The following is a 17681-nucleotide window of genomic DNA, read 5'->3' on the forward strand; positions in this document are numbered from 1 at the left end:
TTGCTTCAGGGAAGAACATGTCAATGCCAAATATGGAAATGGGAATAGCAACGCAAGTGGTAATAACTTGACAAAACAACACACTCGCTGAACCTGGCCATGGTTTTGTCAGACAGCCATCCAGAAATGCAACATGCCTTGTGCTACTGTAAACCGGGAAGAGAAAATATTCTTGAGCACAAACTGTAATTTTATGATATGGTTATTAACGCAGATCGGTGCCTCTAGCCTATGATTAGTTAGTTAAACAGTAAAAGTACACTCCAGATTTGGCAGTATGTCTGTCCAATCCATGTGTTGATGGTCAGATTCAGGTTAAAATAAATAGTTCCATCAGGAATGGCTACATTAGCCTGCTCAGAGACACCTCCAACACCCAACATTATGATCAGGTGCCAATAGCAACTTGTAACAGGTTTGTCCATTTGCAATCATCAAGAGACAGGATGCATCATGCAAAGACAGAGCCACATGGCCTGCCTGGTACCCATCATGCACATCATAACATGCATGGACAACAAAAGATGATAAACCCTTCACCTAAACACATGTTTTTTTTATGTAACACATGGATACTGGGAAATATGCAATTGCAGAAAAAGAAAAAGCAATTGCAGGTAAAAGAAAAGAACAATTGCAATATGAAAAGAGATGAGCATCAATAGGAATAATTTGACAAATGTCAACCTTATAGCACTTGTCATGTCAGGAATTAATAATCCTGTTTCAAGACGCAGGAGTTATCATATCTTTCTACTTGAGCAATAAATGATAATCTCCTGAACTGAAATACTAGTGTGGACGAGTGTAACATAAGAAGTGCCGAGTCTGAAACCTTATAGCACTTGTCATGTCAGGAATTAATAATCCTGTTTCAAGACGCAGGAGTTATCATATCTTTCTACTTGAGCAATAAATGATAATCTCCTGAACTGAAATACTAGTGTGGACGAGTGTAACATAAAAAAAACTCTTATTATACCCCCAAATATGGACAACTTTACACCAAGAATAAACAACTTACACCAAGAGTAAACAATATATATACCATAAAAAAGAATTTCGACAAACCAAATGATTCCATATAGGCTAGAGCTGCCTAGGAAAATCCATCAAAACTATTTGCAGGAAAGCTGCCCGTTTATCGTCAAAACTGTGACCTGTAAGAAGCCAGAGGCTTGACATACCAGTGCAAAATATCACATGTTCTTTCTTCTGGACACTCGGCTGGACACCGGCACCATTGACTCAAAGCTTTCATACCCATCATCGAACACCCTGCTGCGACGCTCAAACGCCCTGCTGTGACGTAACAACTGGCTTGCTGAATCATACCCCATGAGTAAATGAAGTGCCGAGTCTGAAACCTTCTTGCTACTTTGTGTGGCAGCAAGGGATGGTCCAGCTCGATTAGACAAGCTTCTTGTGAAAGATGCTCCATATTCTTCACTTACACTGACAGGATAAGAAGCACTCTCCGTTCTAGCAACTTTTCTGTTGTCAGCCTTGCTTAATTTTTGGGTTAGTTCCTTACTGGCATTTGCATTGGCGTGATTGACAGCAGGAACAGACAATACAATAACCTTGGAGCACTTACCACACTGCATTTTCCCAATCTTTCTTTTTGACATGTAGATATCTGATGGCATTTGAACCAAAAAGAAACAGCTGTTGCAGACGGTATATGGTGAAGCACCTGACAGAGGCCGCAAAATATGCTTTCTCACCACACGCTTCTGTTCCTTGAAGCTTGACTTGAGCGAATCGTGGTCGGGGATTGAGCTACCAGCTTGTGAGGATTGGTAATATGAATTCAACTCCCAAGCATCAAAGTTGTGCGGGATGTGCGCTTGCACATGTCCAAAATGGCAGTGTGCACATGAATGGGGTGGTGAGAAAGGATTTGGCGGGGGGTACCTTGGTGGCTTTCCATGACCATAATAGGAGTCTAGAGTACAAGAACTTGGGATGGAATCAGTATCAACACTTCGAAACTGTTGCTCAACATCATAGGTATTCAGTTGTTGTGGCTGGTATTCCAGGTCTTTCTTCTGATACCTTTTCTCCAAGCCCTTGTTGCTAGAAAGCCTATTTAGCTGATCTCTTAGACCATCCATCTTCTTGAGGCGCTCAAGTTGATCAACAGTCTTGAACTTACTTGATGTTTTTATCGACAAATCCCCTTGACTAGGTGACCCACTTGAGAGAGAACTGGAGGTCCCATCCATTTGTGATTCAATAAAGTTTTGGATTGACCTGAAGTCTTCAGAATCAAGAGAAAGTCCTTGACGAAGTAGACTATCTCTGTACCTGCATGATATCTCTTCTTTTTTCTTAGTGAAGCTGGTTGGTTTGCAATGAATCCTCTCATTTGACAAGCTTGAAAAACCAGCATCAGCTACTGGATTGTCAGCTTGAACACATATAGTGGTGTTGTCATCTTCCGTACGGCCCTGCTTCTGTTCTTCAGTGCCATCATTGGAAGTTACCTCATGTTGATCAAAAATTTGTCCAGATTTGAGATGTTCATCATTGAATGAAGAGATGTCCTCTTCACATAGATTTGCAGTTTCAGTCCCCAGGTACTGTGGATCCTTATCATGCTCATTCTCATGAATTATTTCTGCAACGTCCTTATCTGCAACCACGGCATGCTCATTCGCATGAAAGCAGTCGATCTTATTGTCATCTTCAATACAACCATCTTCCTTCTCTTTAGGGCCTTCAGTTGTTAGCTCGTTTTGTTGGAAGCTTTGTCCAGATTTCAGATGTCCGTCACCAAAGGAAGAGATGCTTCCTTCACATGGCTTTGCACTTCCAGTGTCCAGGTATTGCGCATCCCTATCAATCTCATTCTCATGAATTGTGTCTGGACTGTCTGTGTTTGTAAGCACGAAATGCTCATTCCCATGAACACAGACGATCTTATTATCATCTCCAGTCCAACCCTCTTCCAATTCTTTATTGCCATAAGCTATTAGCTCATTCTTTTCAAAATTTTGTTCAGATTGTACATATTTGCCATCAGCTTCACATGCATTTGCACTTTCATTAACCAGGAATTGTGGATTCTTATCATGCTCCTTCACATGAATTTTCCCTCGAGTGTCTGTGTCTGCAACCCCAATATGATGTTCTGACAGTTCATCTCCATCACTGAAAGCCTTTGCACTTACACTAACCAGGAATTGAGGATCCTTATCATGCTCCTTCACATGAATTTTGTCTTGAATGTCTTTGTCTGCAACCGCAATATGATGTTCTAACGGTTCTTCTGGATCACTGAAATACCTCTCCAGTTCTTCAATCAATCGACCATGAGGATCACTTCGAGGGCTATCATTCATTTTGCCCCCTGACAAAAACCTTTGGCTACCAATTTGATTATGCAGAGCATCATTAAGCCCATTATTGTCTGCTACATCCGAAAAGTCTTCCTCATCATCACTTAATGATAAAGACCTCTCCAATTCCTCAATCAGATCTTCATAAGATTCAAAACATAAACCCCCATATGGTTCCAACCTCTCCTCTCTCCGAGCCACCATGTTAATGGATTTAGCCCCATCATCCTCATACAGTTTGTTTGTCTCAGCTGCCTCATGGCAGTTCATATTTTTATTGCCAGCAGAATTTTTTTGCTCAGACATGCTCTCTATTTCTCCTATCACATTGTTACCGGAATCATCTCCCAGTTCCTCACCTGCAATGCTATGGACAGTTGCAGCTTCGCTGGCAACACTAGCATCGTTTGCATCATCCATAATACAACCCTTTTCCCCATCTGCATCTTCACTTATTTCAACACTCTGTACATTTTCTATTAGTTTCATACTAGAATTAACTGTAGCACCTTTGTCATCTGCCTCTTCGATCATAAACTCGGGGTCTCGGGCATTGCCAACACTCAGGGAACAATTCTCCTCACCGTCAACCTCGCCAGATGCTGCACTCTCTCCAACAGACATAGTCCTTTCTGCGTTAACATTCTCACCGGAGATGGCATGCTTGCCGACAGAGGAAATATTTCCCTCAACCAAATTTTCACTAGGCTGCATATCAGCAGAGACAACTTTCAGTTCATCGGAACAAATAGACTTGCTGGTCTGAGGGGACCCTTCCAAGCTGTGTGGAAAATTGTTCTGTTCACCGGATGCCGAATCAGGCTGAGTTACTTGCGCACCTCGATTTTTCGCTGCATCAAATATTCAACGACTATAAAAAAAGTCTGAAAAATAGAGATACTGCTTAGCCAGGCAAGGAGGATAGATCCTATGATTTATACCTCTAAGAATGGTGCCGCAGCCACCACACTGGTAAACCGGAATGGACGGGTACTCCACGAGAAGCTGGAGGCATTTGGGGCACCTGACGAACCGAAGATTCTGAGCTTCCATGGACATGATCTCCTCACCGCCACAGTATATCGGTTACAGAAGGTAGATGCACTTCAGTGAAAAGGTACCAGCATCACCCCCTGATGACAATAATGAACTTCACCACAGTTATCTTCCACTCTCTGGCATCAAAACAATATATTGTTACAAAGAATGGATACACTAATCAAGGAATAAGGATAATGCAGCAAGGAGGAACTCCACCACAATATATTTTCTTTCCCAGAAAAATAGACATCAGACTATTGTTTTTGATAGATTCATTTAGTCAACAACAGCTAGCTCAAGTTCAAGAATATAGATATATGTATAAAGAAAAAAAAACGCCACCTATCGCATCAAAAAACATGGCAGCAAGAAATCACATGGACCACGGATCAACCAAATCGATCAGGGAGCGCTTGCAGATCTAGGAAGGGGAGAAAAAATCTAGAGCCGTACGCAAGAGAGGACCGGGAGGGAGAAAAGAACACGAACCTTGTGCTCGTAAGACCACGGCACCGGAGAAGATCATCTCACGCCGCAATGTCTCGCCCCTCCTCCCGCCTCCCCAGGCGAGAGCGAACTCGGAGGGATCGCGAGGGGGGCGGTGAATCTTGGGCCACGGAGGAGGAGAGAGACGGAGCAAAAGCGAAAGGGGGAAAAGGAGGCTATGGCGTCAGTGATGTCCAGCTGAGCTCAGGGTCGGGCTGTCTGGTGAAAGTTGGAGGAGAGAGAAGGGGGGCGGGGGAGGGAGGAGACCATGGCAGGGGGACCAAGAGAAAGGGAGGAGACGAGGGGGAGGAAATGGTGGTGTGTGATGCTGTGTTTGGGGATGAGACAAGGCACGGTGCTGTCTGCTTGGCGGCATGACCACTTGACCACGCCAGTTTACTCGCTGGAAAATGTGTGTTTGTAATTAATTGCACGTGGACAAGTCAAGAGCTCCAAAAGGACGCGGGTTTTAAGGGGCAGCTAATCTAGAGCATCTATACAACTTTAATGGACTAATTTGGCCTTTTAGGGCTTGTACAATGGTGGCATATGGATACATATGCCTCATGACAAAAGTTAAGGCACCTACATTTACTTTTTCTTTCCAATGCAAGCTACCACCAATGGACCTCATTAAAAAATAGAAAATAAAGACTCTAGTACACATGTATCTCTACTTTTCACTTCAAGTTTTTCAGCTTTTGTCACCGGACCACACTTTTTCTTTTCAAGCCCCCGCCTCCTGGAGAGGATCCCGCTTCCCTATCCGAACCTACTTTACGTCATATCCGATCCTACATGGCATGCGAGGCATCACCTTGAAGCTATGCATTGTACATGCCCTTATAGTACGTCCAAACGGACACGCACCGAACCGCTGTCCTGACATGTCCGCTTTAAACTCCTATTTATCTGGGTTTACAACCATATCCCTTAAATTGTCCATAGTCATTTCAACAAACATGTTGTATGCGACACCGCCGGAGCATGTAGACAGCACGCACATCAGCGGCATCATGACAAGATCGCGAGGGGAGCGGTGAATCTTGGGCCACGAAAGACGATGCAAGCCAGGCAGCACGCACGCGCCCAGCCCCGGTGCCGTGAGAGGGGGGGTCAGGAGCAGGAACCCGAGGGCCGGGGGGCATGAGATTCGGTTGAGCGAGTGGCGGCGGAGGCCGCGCGCTCATCCAACATGAGAGAGAGAGGGGTGTGGCTGTCGGGTGGGGCCTAGTTGGGTTGGGTGGGTTCTGGCATGACGTGGAGGACGTGTCTTGGGGGGTGTCAGACAGCCAGGGCGTATAGGAGGGAGTGAAGGTCTGGTTGGATGGACTTATTTTTTCTTCTCTCTTCTGTCTGGTCTGTCTGTCCGGACATAGAGGGAGAGTGGGAGGTCAAGTTATAGATGCTCTTACAAGGCGTCGTCTTGGGTCATTCATATCTAGGTGGATGATCCATGTGTCATGGTACTGGTGCTGGGGTAATGATCCTCTTCCCTGCTCCTTGGGGTGGTGGCGTTGCGGGCAACCAATGGCTGAAGGTCAACCCATGAGGACCATGGTGCTGATCTAGGCCATTTTTCGCTGCAACGATGAGGTTGTGGCATCCTTTCCCCCCTTGGGTGCTTCTCTAACACAACAAACTAGCGGTCCGTGCTCCTTCCCCCGCAACGGCGTTCTCTCCATCGTTGTTGCGAGGCTAGCATGTGTTTTGTTAACGAGGTGGTTCGGTTCTAGGATTCCAATCTACATAGGACTTCTAGGTTGATGGCTTCTTCTCCGCGGCATTTGTCCATCTATACCTTAGCATGACAACTTTCAGACCGCGTGATACAATGTGAGTTTGGCTTCGATGATGGAGCAACGGCACACCTTCAACTTGTGCTGGAGATTGAGTTTGTTTGGCGCTCTTAGGACCTGGTGGTGGGACTAGTGGTTGGAGAAAACGTGTTGAAAATGGCTGCAAGCACAATACCCCACATGTCAATGATTTTGTACGTGGGAACCAGATCTTAGGTGGATGGTTAGGAAGGTAATTGTATCCCTAGAACACAAGCTATTTGGGATCAACCCCTACATTGACACTTTGATGTCTCATGTAGATCAGTCGTCGCGGTATGAGATATTGAAGATATTATGTACTTGAAGGTTTGTGGATTTTACCACCAGGAAAGAATCTTGAGTATTCATAGTGGGCCCCACGGCATGTGGATATTGAGTTGAACTTGATAAAACCTTTCAGAGTCCTCCGTTGAATTGTGGGAGTGACATCATGTAAATATATTTTGTTTAGAAAAAGGGAAACACTTGCCATCATCCGGCGGATCACAGCGGCCACGTCCGCCACCTTCCCTGCGTGACACGCGTCCAACTGAGAGACCGCTACCATTCAGGAGCTATGTTTCTGAAACATATGCGGTGTTGCAAGGTCCGGCGGAGGCATTTTTGCAACAGAACTTCTCTTGCGAAGTTTTTCTGCAACAAGACCTCAGTTGCAAAAAAAGTTTGCAACAAAATCTCAGTTGCAAAAAACTGCAACAAAACAACTGTTGCAATTTTTTTGCAACAAGACCTGTGTTGAATAGTGAGGACGCGCTCGGCCACCTGATGCGGCAAATCTGACGGCTCGCAACCCGGCTGATCTTTGCCGGCGGACACGTAGCATGCCCCAAACTATAGGAATAGAACAAGACAAGACTGGTTCAACCTTAAATTTCCATACATATACGTTGTGTTGCATACTAGTCGTGAACCATTTAAAGCGGCACACAAACGCGGCATATGGCGGCTTGATGAACGCGAGGTTGTGGCCTCCTTCCTCATGGGTGTCTCTCCAACGCGACAAATTGTTATTTAGCGGTTCATGCTCCTTCCCCGTCATAGTGGTGTTCTCTCCAACGTTGTTGCGATGCTAGCGTAAGTTTTGGTAATGAGGTGGTTTGACTCTGGGATTCCAATCTACACAGGACTTCTACGTTGATGGCTTCTTCTCCGGGGTTTGTCCATCTGGTCCTTAGCACGACGACTTCTAAGCAGCAGGATACAATGTTAGGCCAGCTCCGACGATGGAGCAGCGGCGTGCCTTCAGCTCGTCCTAGAGATTGACTTTTTTTGACATTCCTAGGACCTGCTTGTAATTTCCTTGTTTTCTGGGTGTCTTGCATCGTTTGTAATATTTTCATATAAATATAGTGCCATATTCACAAAAAAACTTAAAATTCAATAACAAATTAGGTCCAAACATTTTTTAGCCTTGTAATCCATGGCTTGAAGGGGTACACATAGTAGGAAGTTGATGCAACATTGGCGACGGAAACAGTGTTGCGGCGTAGTTCCATACGGAATAGAAGAAAAGGGGGAGGGTAAGAAATACAGGGTGAACATGTTGCTATGGGATTGAGATCCGGTGACTATTGTGGGTGAGTCACCGGCGAACAGTACAGTGACTTGCCCCCTCCCTAAACCGTTTGATCTGGAATTAATGGACAGATCGGCATGAATAGCTGCCAGCTACAATGCACATCTACAATACGTGTTGCTATAGTGCTTGATATGGGCTGTTCATTTTGATCAATCGGATGGGTTGCCTCAAGTTAGTCCGTTGCTATGAGGGATGGGTGGTGGCGCATGATGTCTACATGTTGCAACAGTGGAGTTGGAGCTTGGGAAGGGGAAATGGTGATGGTAGTGCACTCGAGGAAAAAATGACTTGCTGGTGGGACCCATGGCCGGAGAAAACATGCTGAAACTGTTCGCAAGTACAATGCCCTACAGGTCAGTGGTTTTGTATGTGAGAACCAAATCTTAGTTGGATGGTTAGGAAAGTTACTGTATCCCACGAACCCAATCTATCTACATTGGCACTTAGTGGATTATTCGTCGCGGTAGGAGATATTCTGCATTTGGAGCTTTGCAGATTGTACCACCAGGAATGAATTTTGAGTATTTATAGTGGATCCCACGGTATGTGGACACTGGAGTTGGTCTTGAAAAAAATCTTTCGGAGTTGTCTGTTGAATTGTCGGAGTGATATCATGTACATATACATCTATATTTATACTAATATAAAAAGACCCAAATGGACAGATCCAATTAATCTCGGCCATCAAATCATGTCAATCCAACGACCTAGACTGCTTCAATGTCGAGCGCTCAACACGTTTAGCGTGCAGTTAATTTCATACAAAAAATAGTGCTAATCACATAATAACACGTAAATAATACCCTACTTAATATCCACATGCACTTAATATACTTCCAAATTAACGTGCATTGCACGTACACATTGACTAGTGATTTATAAAAGGTCCATGTCAATCTCTAAACCATAGGAATATAAGAAGACAAGACTGGTTCAACCTTAAATTTTCATATGGATATGCTGTACTACGTACTAGTTGTGAACCATTCGCGCACAAAGGGTCAAATCTGGTGAGGTAAATAAATAACACATTGTGTATTAATGGATTAAGAGTGGGACAATGTCTTGATCTTCTGCTTATTACTCCCTCTGTCCCATAAGATGTTACTAAAACTGATATACCATATTGTTGGGCACTTTCTATTCGGATGGGGCGGTGGTGGAGGGCCTACATTTACGATTATATACTCTTTTCTAGTTTTGTGGTGCTTACGCCTTGACTAAGTTGCCGCGGAAACACAAATTTGGAGTGATTGATATATAGTACTAGTATACAATTTGTTCATTCGTTATGTTTGTTGCGTTGTTGGTATCCGTTCACGTCTTGACCGTCACCACTCTCTTGAATTTTCATGATTGTGACATTTTTCTACTCATATTTTAGAATTACGAGTGTGACATTTTAACCATCTCATGCATGCCATTTGCTTCAAGAGGGAAGTATCATTGACCAGTTCCATCTCCTTCATGCCAAAAATGTAAAAATAATTAATTAAGATAATCAGCAAGGGCATCGCCAACGCAAGGCGCCTGATTAGATGCTTCATCATCATCAGTAATGAAACAAGAATTTTATTTCTAGCACCTGATTAGAGTCCTTGTTTCGAACGCTTCAATGCCATGTAAGAGGGCTACTCACATACAAAAAACAAATGATAAGTGCCACACATGGGCACAAAGCACTCCGGCCCTAACGTTTTTTAAACTAAAGTTGCCATTCAAAAAGAACAAACAAAAAAAACTGAAACTTGTTATCCGAAAAGAAGTTACCATGTTTGACAACTAAAGTTGCCATCCTCATGTCACTAAACTTGCCATAAAAAATGTTCGAAGTTGGCATGCGTTTGTGCCACACATATGACACTTATCAGAGTCTAAAAAAATGACTAGTGCCCGGCCACTCGTGAGGCATCGACGTGAACCTAGTTCCTGGAATTGGACATGAATCGAGGAAAATGGCCAGGATCCTGATCCTAGCGCTAGGCCTTAATTAGCGCCTTCATTGTAGATGTTCCGAAGTGATCTATGAAAAACGAATCAAGATGACCATCTAGCTAGTTCATGCCATCGTTTGTGTTGTCTAAGAAAAATACTAACAAAGAGCATGTTTCTTTTTTTCCAAGGGAAGAACATGTCTTGTTGGTCCAAATTTGAACTAAAACCATTACGTGCCAATGCTCGGTGTGCTTGGCAATGTTTATCATGTGATTCTCTCTCTTTCTAATGATTTAGCTATATGCAACCTTGATGCCCCCACAGACTCTTTGAAGTCGTCTTATTACTCCTAAAAGGAATAACTAGTTTTGCGTCAAATAACTACAACAATCTGCGATTCTTTCTCTCCAGTAAACAGTCGACCTCCTTTAAAACATAGAACCCATGCAATGTAATATTTGTGCCATCCAATAGAAGAAGGCACGAAAAATCTGAATTGCCTTGTATATGGATAAAATTTGTTCTACTCCAGGGCACGAAGACAAATAGGTACATGATGGACCAGACCACCTGGCCCATATTATCTATTGATGGACCACAACACTTGGCCCACAAAGTCAAATACAACAGACATCAAAATTTGTCTCCTCCTTTTTGTGGCATCTGTGTTTCTTGGAGGCCCATAGTTTTTCTTTATTCCCTACATCTAAAATAATAATATAAAGTGTGCATATTTTTCAAAACCTACCTTGATCAGCCACTAGTTTAAGATTTAGTATGTAACACAAAATCTATGCCATGTTAGAAATCAACAAGTAATAGGCTAAAATAGATCCAAAAATCTATACCAAATTTTTGCGTGGGAACTCTACTACATTGAAAGAAGTGCTTCAAAATTAGGGGCTCTACAGTAAGATGATAACCCATCACACACGGCTCACAAGAAAAGAAAATAAGGTAGAGTTAGAAATGGAGACCTAATCCATGATGCAGAGGACTCTGTCTAATGGCCTCGGCTACAATAGACGCTCGTGTCTCATGTAATAAATCTTGAGAAATGCGTGCATGTACTTCATATTTTTGGATGGGAGAAGTATAAGAGTACTGCAGGGTGCCTTCTCTTCAAGGTACTCCCTCTGTTCCATATTAATTGTCGCACTAGATCAGCGACAACTAATATGGAATGAAGGGAGTAGCATTTTTCAGACAATAAACAGTAAACCTTTCTTACAAACTAATCAATAAAAGCTACAGATTAGGATTGCAAGCAGTTTAGAAGAACACTACGGGGAGAAACTGTTGCTCAATGGATAGAATTGAAGGAAGTGGTTAATATAATATCTCTTACTGATTGCAAGGAGAGTGTGCGTGTTGGAAACTGGGTGCAAAAACAGTCTTCTCTGTCAGGAAGCTATATTTGCAACTCAAAGCAACTGACCTAGTTGGATACAGAGGTACATGGAAGATCAAAATGCCCTTGAAAATCAAGATCTTTCCGTGCCTTTTTCATTAGGAATAGTGTTTTGACAAATCTACTCAAAAGAGGGTGCACTGGCAACAATCAATGCTAATTCTGTGCACTGAGGTCATGCAAAGACAAAATCATTTGTCCCTTGACTTTAATCTTGCCAAGTTCACCTGGAGAGTGGTCTTTAGTGCTCTTAATTTGGTTGGACCTCCTGAAGATATTCAGGGCTTAATTCGTGCTTTGTGGACCCTGTGTTCCTCCTGGCGTTGGACCATTTGGAACACCAGAGATTCGACATATTTTGATAAAAAAAATACCCGATGATCAGGCAATAGTCGCCCCTCTTGTGTTTCAATCTGTACATTTCGTTTGTTTTGCATAAAAAGTTTGCTCTACCATGGTGTAGTGGCACTGTGGCCAAAAATCGATGAGGAGGCTTGTTGTTTTAAAAAATGAATCAATACGTTGGACAAACCTTTGATTCTTAGCCCGAGGTGTCCGATCGGCAAGAAAGAGTCAAACCACCTGATCATTCCAGGTTGGCATGCATGTGTTTTCTAGAGTGAAGTCGGCAGGTTACGCTCAAAAAATAGAGTGAAGTCGGCATGCATGTACGTGGAACAAGATAAAAACGCGCTACTAGTAGAAATCCACCCACGAAATAAAGGACAAAACACGTGTGGTACAACCCTGGGTGATGCAAGTTATGCGGAGGCCGCAATTCTAGTGCGTGCATAGACGTACCGTACGTGACAAATGGCGTACATACATAGCCTCTGTCCGTTGGACTTAGTCTTGCCTTGTCTCCATCGACCGGCTCACACTGAGTCAATTTTTTCCTTAGGATATATAGGACGTGATGTGCTGTGGACATCCATTTTCCTAAGATTTATGGGAGGTAGCAGGTGATTTCCCTGCATTTAGACTCGCGACTACTGATGTAAGTGCACTATTGCAGTGGTGACTTGGCCAATGCTTCTGGAAATAAACAACAAGACAAATTGCTTGGCCTCGCCGATATAAATAGCTCGTCACTAAAGGGCACGCAACCGTGGATAGATAGGCAGGCGCACAAACAATCGTAGTAGTACAAGTTATTGACGAGATGGACGCCGGCGGCGATGCTACCGAGAGCAAGGAGCATTTTGTCCTAGTGCACGGTGCCGGCCACGGCGCCTGGTGCTGGTTCAGGCTCCTGCCCCTGCTCCGGGGCTCCGGCCACCGCGTCTCCTGCGTCGACCTTGCTGGGGCAGCCGGCAGCCGCGTCGACCCCGGCTCTGTCCGGTCGTTCGACGAGTACACCGCGCCGCTCGTCGACCTCCTGTCCGCGCTGCCAGACGGCGAAAAGGTGACGACAGTAACCGTGTACCCACACCCCCTTCTTGTAATTGGATGCTTGCATGCATGCACTAGTTTTTTTTCTTCTTCTTTTTGGTTACTGCACTACTCTTTCAGTCTCAGGGGAACAAAATATAGCTTTAAACTGTACATTCTTTTAAGAATTACCCCCTCTGTAAGCTTTTATAAGCCGTTTTATGATCACACTTATTTTCGGTTGCTCTTTATTAGAAAACCACTTTCTATGACTTCCAACAGACTGATGAGCCGCACAATGGCCTAGTGTAACTTCCCTAAAAAAAACCCTTTATAGCAAGGCCGCTTGCCAATTCCGTCGAAATAAGAAATTGTGCGCCTTATGGAAATCATGATAGATGAAAAAATGTGGCTTTGTGGGATAAAAGTGTATAGTATACTGAGAATCAAAGAAATTTACTCACAATAACAAGGAAATCTCGTGTTACTGATTGATACTAGCACAATAACAAAACTAATGGTAGCATATTGATTTCCTCAGGTGATTTTGGTTGGGCACAGCGCAGGAGGGCTAAGTGTGACCCATGCAATGCATTTATTCAGCGACAGGATTAAGCAGGCAATCTTCATAGCAGCAACCATGCTCCCGTTTGGCTACCAAACGGAACAAGACATCAAAGATGTGACTGCCTGAACTCTCTTATCATAAGCTCATTTAAACTCTTATTATGTCCGGTTACAGTAGCAGCTACTATTAGTTCTTCCTTTCAAGAATTTCAGCTGAAATTTAACAGGGCGTACCTGATTTATCCGAGTTCGGGGACGTGTATGACCTAGCATTTGGTCTTGGAATGGATCACCCGCCAACGAGTGCAGCACTGCGGCCAGAGTTCCAGCGCATGATCCTGTCCCAGCAAAGCCCCCAAGAGGTTGGTTAATGGAATTGCAACGCTGAATCATCTGCCAGTGTGTTATATGCCATGGTCGTGGAACTGTAACTACAAGATGTTTGTTCAGGACTCTGCGCTTGCCTCCATCCTACTCCGTCCATGGCCTGCCGCCTTGAGCGCAGCCAGGTTTGGGAGAGGCGGCGGGGACAGCAGCGCGATCGACCAGGTGCGGCGCGTGTACATAACAACGGCAAAGGATTGCATGGTGAAGCCGGAGCAGCAGGAGGCGATGATTCACCGGTGGCCACCGAGCAAGGTTGTGGCCATGGACACCGACCACAGCCCCTTCTTCTCCGCACCGGAGCGTCTCTTTCAGCTCATTGTCAAGTTACCGTGACCACTTGTACACCATGCATGCACGGTCTGGGTGACGCCTAGCTGCTCCTGCTCTTGTATTCTCCACTTCTCCAGTCTTCACTGTGTGATGTTACTTGCATGCCAATTAAGTTATCAACAAGGCTGTAAAGTTCCAGATGTACCACGCGTGAATATATCATGGTCTAAAACCAGAAATTAACACCGCAAAACATCCTCCGATAAGTTAGCACGTCCATAAGGGCCAAATGCCAAACACGATGCAGGGAGGAGAGAAACCAGCTGGTCCACACGCTATATCCTGCCATTTTACATGCAAGATATGCAGAGAGCACCTGGCATGCATCCATTTATAGTAGACCTCAATGGACGACCTGCTTGGTTTTGACATTTGGAACTGGCCGCACAAATGAAGTTGTCCCGGTGATTGGTACAGAGGTAATGATGCACTCAATAGGCAGATGCTGAACGGACATGGCAGGGGAGCATTTGGTGCTTGTTCATGGGGAAGGGCATGGAGGGTGGTGCTGGTTCAAGCTCCGGTGGCTCCTTGAGGGCTCCGGCTACCAAGTGACCTGCATAGACCTTGCCGGAGGCGGCGTAGACCCCACCGACCCCAACACTGTACGGTCATTCGAGCAGTATGACAAGCCGCTCCTGCGCCTCATCTCTGCCTTGCCGGAGGGCGAGAAGGTAGGATCCTGCAGTATTGCTGCTAATTTATAAACTACTTATGGCCACAAAGTGCTGAAGGTTTGTTGCTTTGTTGTGAAGCTGCTTAGGGACATTGTGTCCAAAATGATGAAGAGTTATAGGCGATTCGGTTTACCCTTTGAAACTCATTTTGATCGAATTTCAGGTGATTCTCATTGGGCATGGCAGTGGAGGGCTGAGTGTGATTCACGCAATGCATGAATTCGTTGACAGAATTAAGCAAGCAATATTTGTGGCAGCTGCTATGCTGCCATTTGGACTTCAGACTGATGAAGATAAGAAAGATGTATGTTTTGTTCCTTAAAAAATGTTTTCAGGCTGCACTTTATTTTGTCATGACGCATGAGCCACCTACCAAGTGCTGAGAATGTGTCATAACTAACAAACATATACATACGACAAAACTGAAATCCTTAGTACATATATAACTCAAACAGACATGGTAAAAACCAGGATAAATACGATGGGCAATGTTAACCAGGCACTTGGAATATTTCCTGAGAATTTCAGTTTGTTCTCGTTGTCGTCATTTGCATGATAGAAATGAAATAACAGGTTCAACGATTCTTGGAAAAATTTATAGAACAAATTCCACGTGTTGAAATTATTGAATAAGCTCTGTTGCAAATTTATTGCACATCTGGAAGCTTCCTTTCATGGTTATATACTGACTATGTCCGACTAATGACAGTTTCTGTATATTAATGTGTAACAGGGCTTACCAAGTTTGCCTGAGAATGAGACCGAGTTGACATTCGGTGCAGGAGCAGATGATCCTCCAACTACTGTCGCCTTGAGATTAGAATTCCAGCGTGATCGACTATCACAACAAAGCCCAGAGGAGGTACTATATGCATGAGCCAATGTGCTCATGAAATCCACATCTTTATCAAATTGTACAGATTCTATAATCTGAGCCCAGTATTATGAAATTTATTATAGCTATTTCCTGACAAGATATTGCTATCCCATGCATGTGTCTTGAACAACCTTCTCAAGAACTAAACATCATACACAATTAAGAGGTAACCAATGGTCCGAATTTTACTTACACATGTTTTATGAAAAAATCTTGTTCAGGAGTCAATACTGGCTTCAATGCTGATGCGCCCATGGCCTGCAAGTGCTATTGGTACTGCAAGCTTTGAAGGAGCTGATGAGAGATTGAATCGAATAAAGCGGGTTTTCATAAAGACACAGCGTGACCACATGCTGGACCCTCAGCAGCAAGATTCCATGATCAAGAAGTGGCCACCCAGCGAGGTTTTGGTCATAGATACAGACCACAGCCCCTTCTTCTCTGCACCAGAACAGCTCTTTAACCTAATAGTCAAATCTCTATGATGCAAATATGCAGATTACTGAACTCTCTATAGTGGGTTTGTTCAAATTCTTGTAACATGACATATACTAAGTATCCGAGTTAGGATAACATCTTTGTGAAGCATGTTTCTCAGGGAATCTTCAAGACAAATGGATAAATGGTTTAAGGGTGTAAGTAAAGCTGGTTTAGGGTAAACATTACCATTCAATTTGTAAGCAAATAACTCAAATCAGGCCTACGTAATTCCCATTTTAGATAAGCTTACGTGTTATTCCAAAAGAAAAAGGAAAATAAAAGGACCGAGTCAAAGGTGCTGAAGTGTATATATGGATTGCCATCATTTCGGACTTTTGGTTCCGCTGCCTAGACATGAAGCTTAACATGGTATCAGAGCCTAAGGTCTTGAGTTCAAGTCCTGGCTTTCGCAGTTAATCCAAAAATTGCTACTGCCCCCCTCTATGTCCATGTATAGGCCTCTTGAGCCATACCTCTGAGTCTATTCACATATTGACTTCCCGCGTCAAACGTAAGAGGAAGTGTTGAAGTGTATATGTGGATTGCCTAGCCCTTTCCATCAGTTCGGACTTTTGGTTGCGTTCAGTCTTTATCTTTTCTCAGGAACCAGCATTAGCCACTGATATACAAGCCAACCAAGCAGAATGTTTTACCTTAACCAAGCTTTGCAGTAACACTTTAATTGCTGGATCAGATAACTCATCAGAAGTTACTCTTCAATGGCCACTAGAGCACAGCCTCCTTGCCCCAGCTCACATACAGTGCCTCCTCCCTTTGCTGTAAAATGATAGCATCAACTCCATCTTGTGCCTTTTCCCCTTGCTGACCACGAGTTCTGGTGCCTCACAAAACGAGATGACAAACTCAGCTATCCTATGCAGAGATTCAACCTTTCCTTTTCCAGCGACACGGAGAATTTGCTTCATATAATTCACGATGGGAAATTAGGAATGCAGTCTCACATCATATAAACTGTGGAAAATCGTGGAAAAATTTCATTGAAACTCATGGCGTTCGCATCTCACACTGTTAATCATGGAAAATTTGTTGACGCCTAGGAATAGAACCTATCCAGCAAACTGTTTGATCGAACACAGCAACTCGACCACGCATTCGATCGAACAGGTGCCGTGCTACTGCCCTACACCACGGACAGCCCCTATCCTCAGCATGGTATAACTGCTCACCTGGCATGGGACACCTCCCTGGCGTCGTAGAGGAAGGCGCTATTGTCGAACGTGGAGGTCCGCGGCAGCGGGCGGCGGCGGGTGGCGGCGGCGGCCTCGTCGACGGCAGCAGTTGCTACATGCAGGCGGCGCCGCTCCACCATTCAGTGTTACTCTGCCGCTCTAATG

General features: G+C 44.2%; 3 protein-coding genes and 1 long non-coding RNA gene across 5 annotated transcripts; 2 read left to right on the top strand and 2 right to left on the bottom strand.

The window, feature by feature from the left end:
- Positions 1 to 956: 956 nt before the first annotated feature.
- LOC123096498 (uncharacterized) lies at positions 957 to 5173 on the bottom strand. Of its 2 annotated transcripts, none has more exons than XM_044518239.1 (3): positions 4875 to 5173; positions 4286 to 4519; positions 957 to 4195 (listed from the first exon to the last, which is right to left on the bottom strand). In XM_044518239.1, the coding sequence occupies exons 2-3, from the start codon at positions 4401 to 4403 to the stop codon at positions 1200 to 1202; spliced, it is 3114 nt and encodes a 1037-aa protein (XP_044374174.1). In that variant the 5' UTR covers positions 4404 to 4519; positions 4875 to 5173; the 3' UTR covers positions 957 to 1199. The 2 variants fall into 2 exon arrangements, with proteins under 2 accessions (XP_044374174.1, XP_044374175.1); XM_044518240.1 differs by having other exon boundaries at positions 4286 to 4477; positions 4875 to 5169.
- A 7502-nt stretch (positions 5174 to 12675) lies between these two features.
- Positions 12676 to 14432, top strand: LOC123096500 (methylesterase 17). The gene is made up of 4 exons (XM_044518242.1): positions 12676 to 13042; positions 13550 to 13690; positions 13803 to 13937; positions 14026 to 14432. The coding sequence occupies exons 1-4, from the start codon at positions 12800 to 12802 to the stop codon at positions 14293 to 14295; spliced, it is 789 nt and encodes a 262-aa protein (XP_044374177.1). The 5' UTR covers positions 12676 to 12799; the 3' UTR covers positions 14296 to 14432.
- A 55-nt stretch (positions 14433 to 14487) lies between these two features.
- LOC123096501 (methylesterase 17) lies at positions 14488 to 16519 on the top strand. The gene is made up of 4 exons (XM_044518243.1): positions 14488 to 14966; positions 15133 to 15273; positions 15703 to 15831; positions 16068 to 16519. Exons 1-4 carry the CDS (start codon positions 14748 to 14750, stop codon positions 16329 to 16331), a joined length of 753 nt encoding a protein of 250 aa, XP_044374178.1. The 5' UTR covers positions 14488 to 14747; the 3' UTR covers positions 16332 to 16519.
- On the bottom strand, positions 16069 to 17681 carry LOC123096502 (uncharacterized). The gene is made up of 3 exons (XR_006446645.1): positions 17514 to 17681; positions 16980 to 17246; positions 16069 to 16287 (listed from the first exon to the last, which is right to left on the bottom strand). It is a non-coding gene; the product is annotated as an uncharacterized lncRNA (long non-coding RNA).

This window comes from Triticum aestivum, chromosome 4D (genome assembly GCF_018294505.1).
Source record: "Triticum aestivum cultivar Chinese Spring chromosome 4D, IWGSC CS RefSeq v2.1, whole genome shotgun sequence".
Taxonomy (NCBI): domain Eukaryota; kingdom Viridiplantae; phylum Streptophyta; class Magnoliopsida; order Poales; family Poaceae; genus Triticum; species Triticum aestivum.

Bases quoted from the DNA above. Each gene is read 5' to 3' on its own strand.
- LOC123096498 (XM_044518239.1), bottom strand. From the start codon at position 4,403: ATGTCCATGGAAGCTCAGAATCTTCGGTTCGTCAGGTGCCCCAAATGC. The intron at 4,196-4,285 runs GTATAAATCATA...TATTTGATGCAG, and splicing joins CTGCGGCACCATTCTTAGAG to CGAAAAATCGAGGTGCGCAA.
- LOC123096500 (XM_044518242.1), top strand. From the start codon at position 12,800: ATGGACGCCGGCGGCGATGCTACCGAGAGCAAGGAGCATTTTGTCCTA. The intron at 13,043-13,549 runs GTGACGACAGTA...TGATTTCCTCAG, and splicing joins CGCTGCCAGACGGCGAAAAG to GTGATTTTGGTTGGGCACAG. The intron at 13,691-13,802 runs GTGACTGCCTGA...GAAATTTAACAG, and splicing joins CGGAACAAGACATCAAAGAT to GGCGTACCTGATTTATCCGA.
- LOC123096501 (XM_044518243.1), top strand. From the start codon at position 14,748: ATGGCAGGGGAGCATTTGGTGCTTGTTCATGGGGAAGGGCATGGAGGG. The intron at 14,967-15,132 runs GTAGGATCCTGC...ATCGAATTTCAG, and splicing joins CCTTGCCGGAGGGCGAGAAG to GTGATTCTCATTGGGCATGG. The intron at 15,274-15,702 runs GTATGTTTTGTT...AATGTGTAACAG, and splicing joins CTGATGAAGATAAGAAAGAT to GGCTTACCAAGTTTGCCTGA.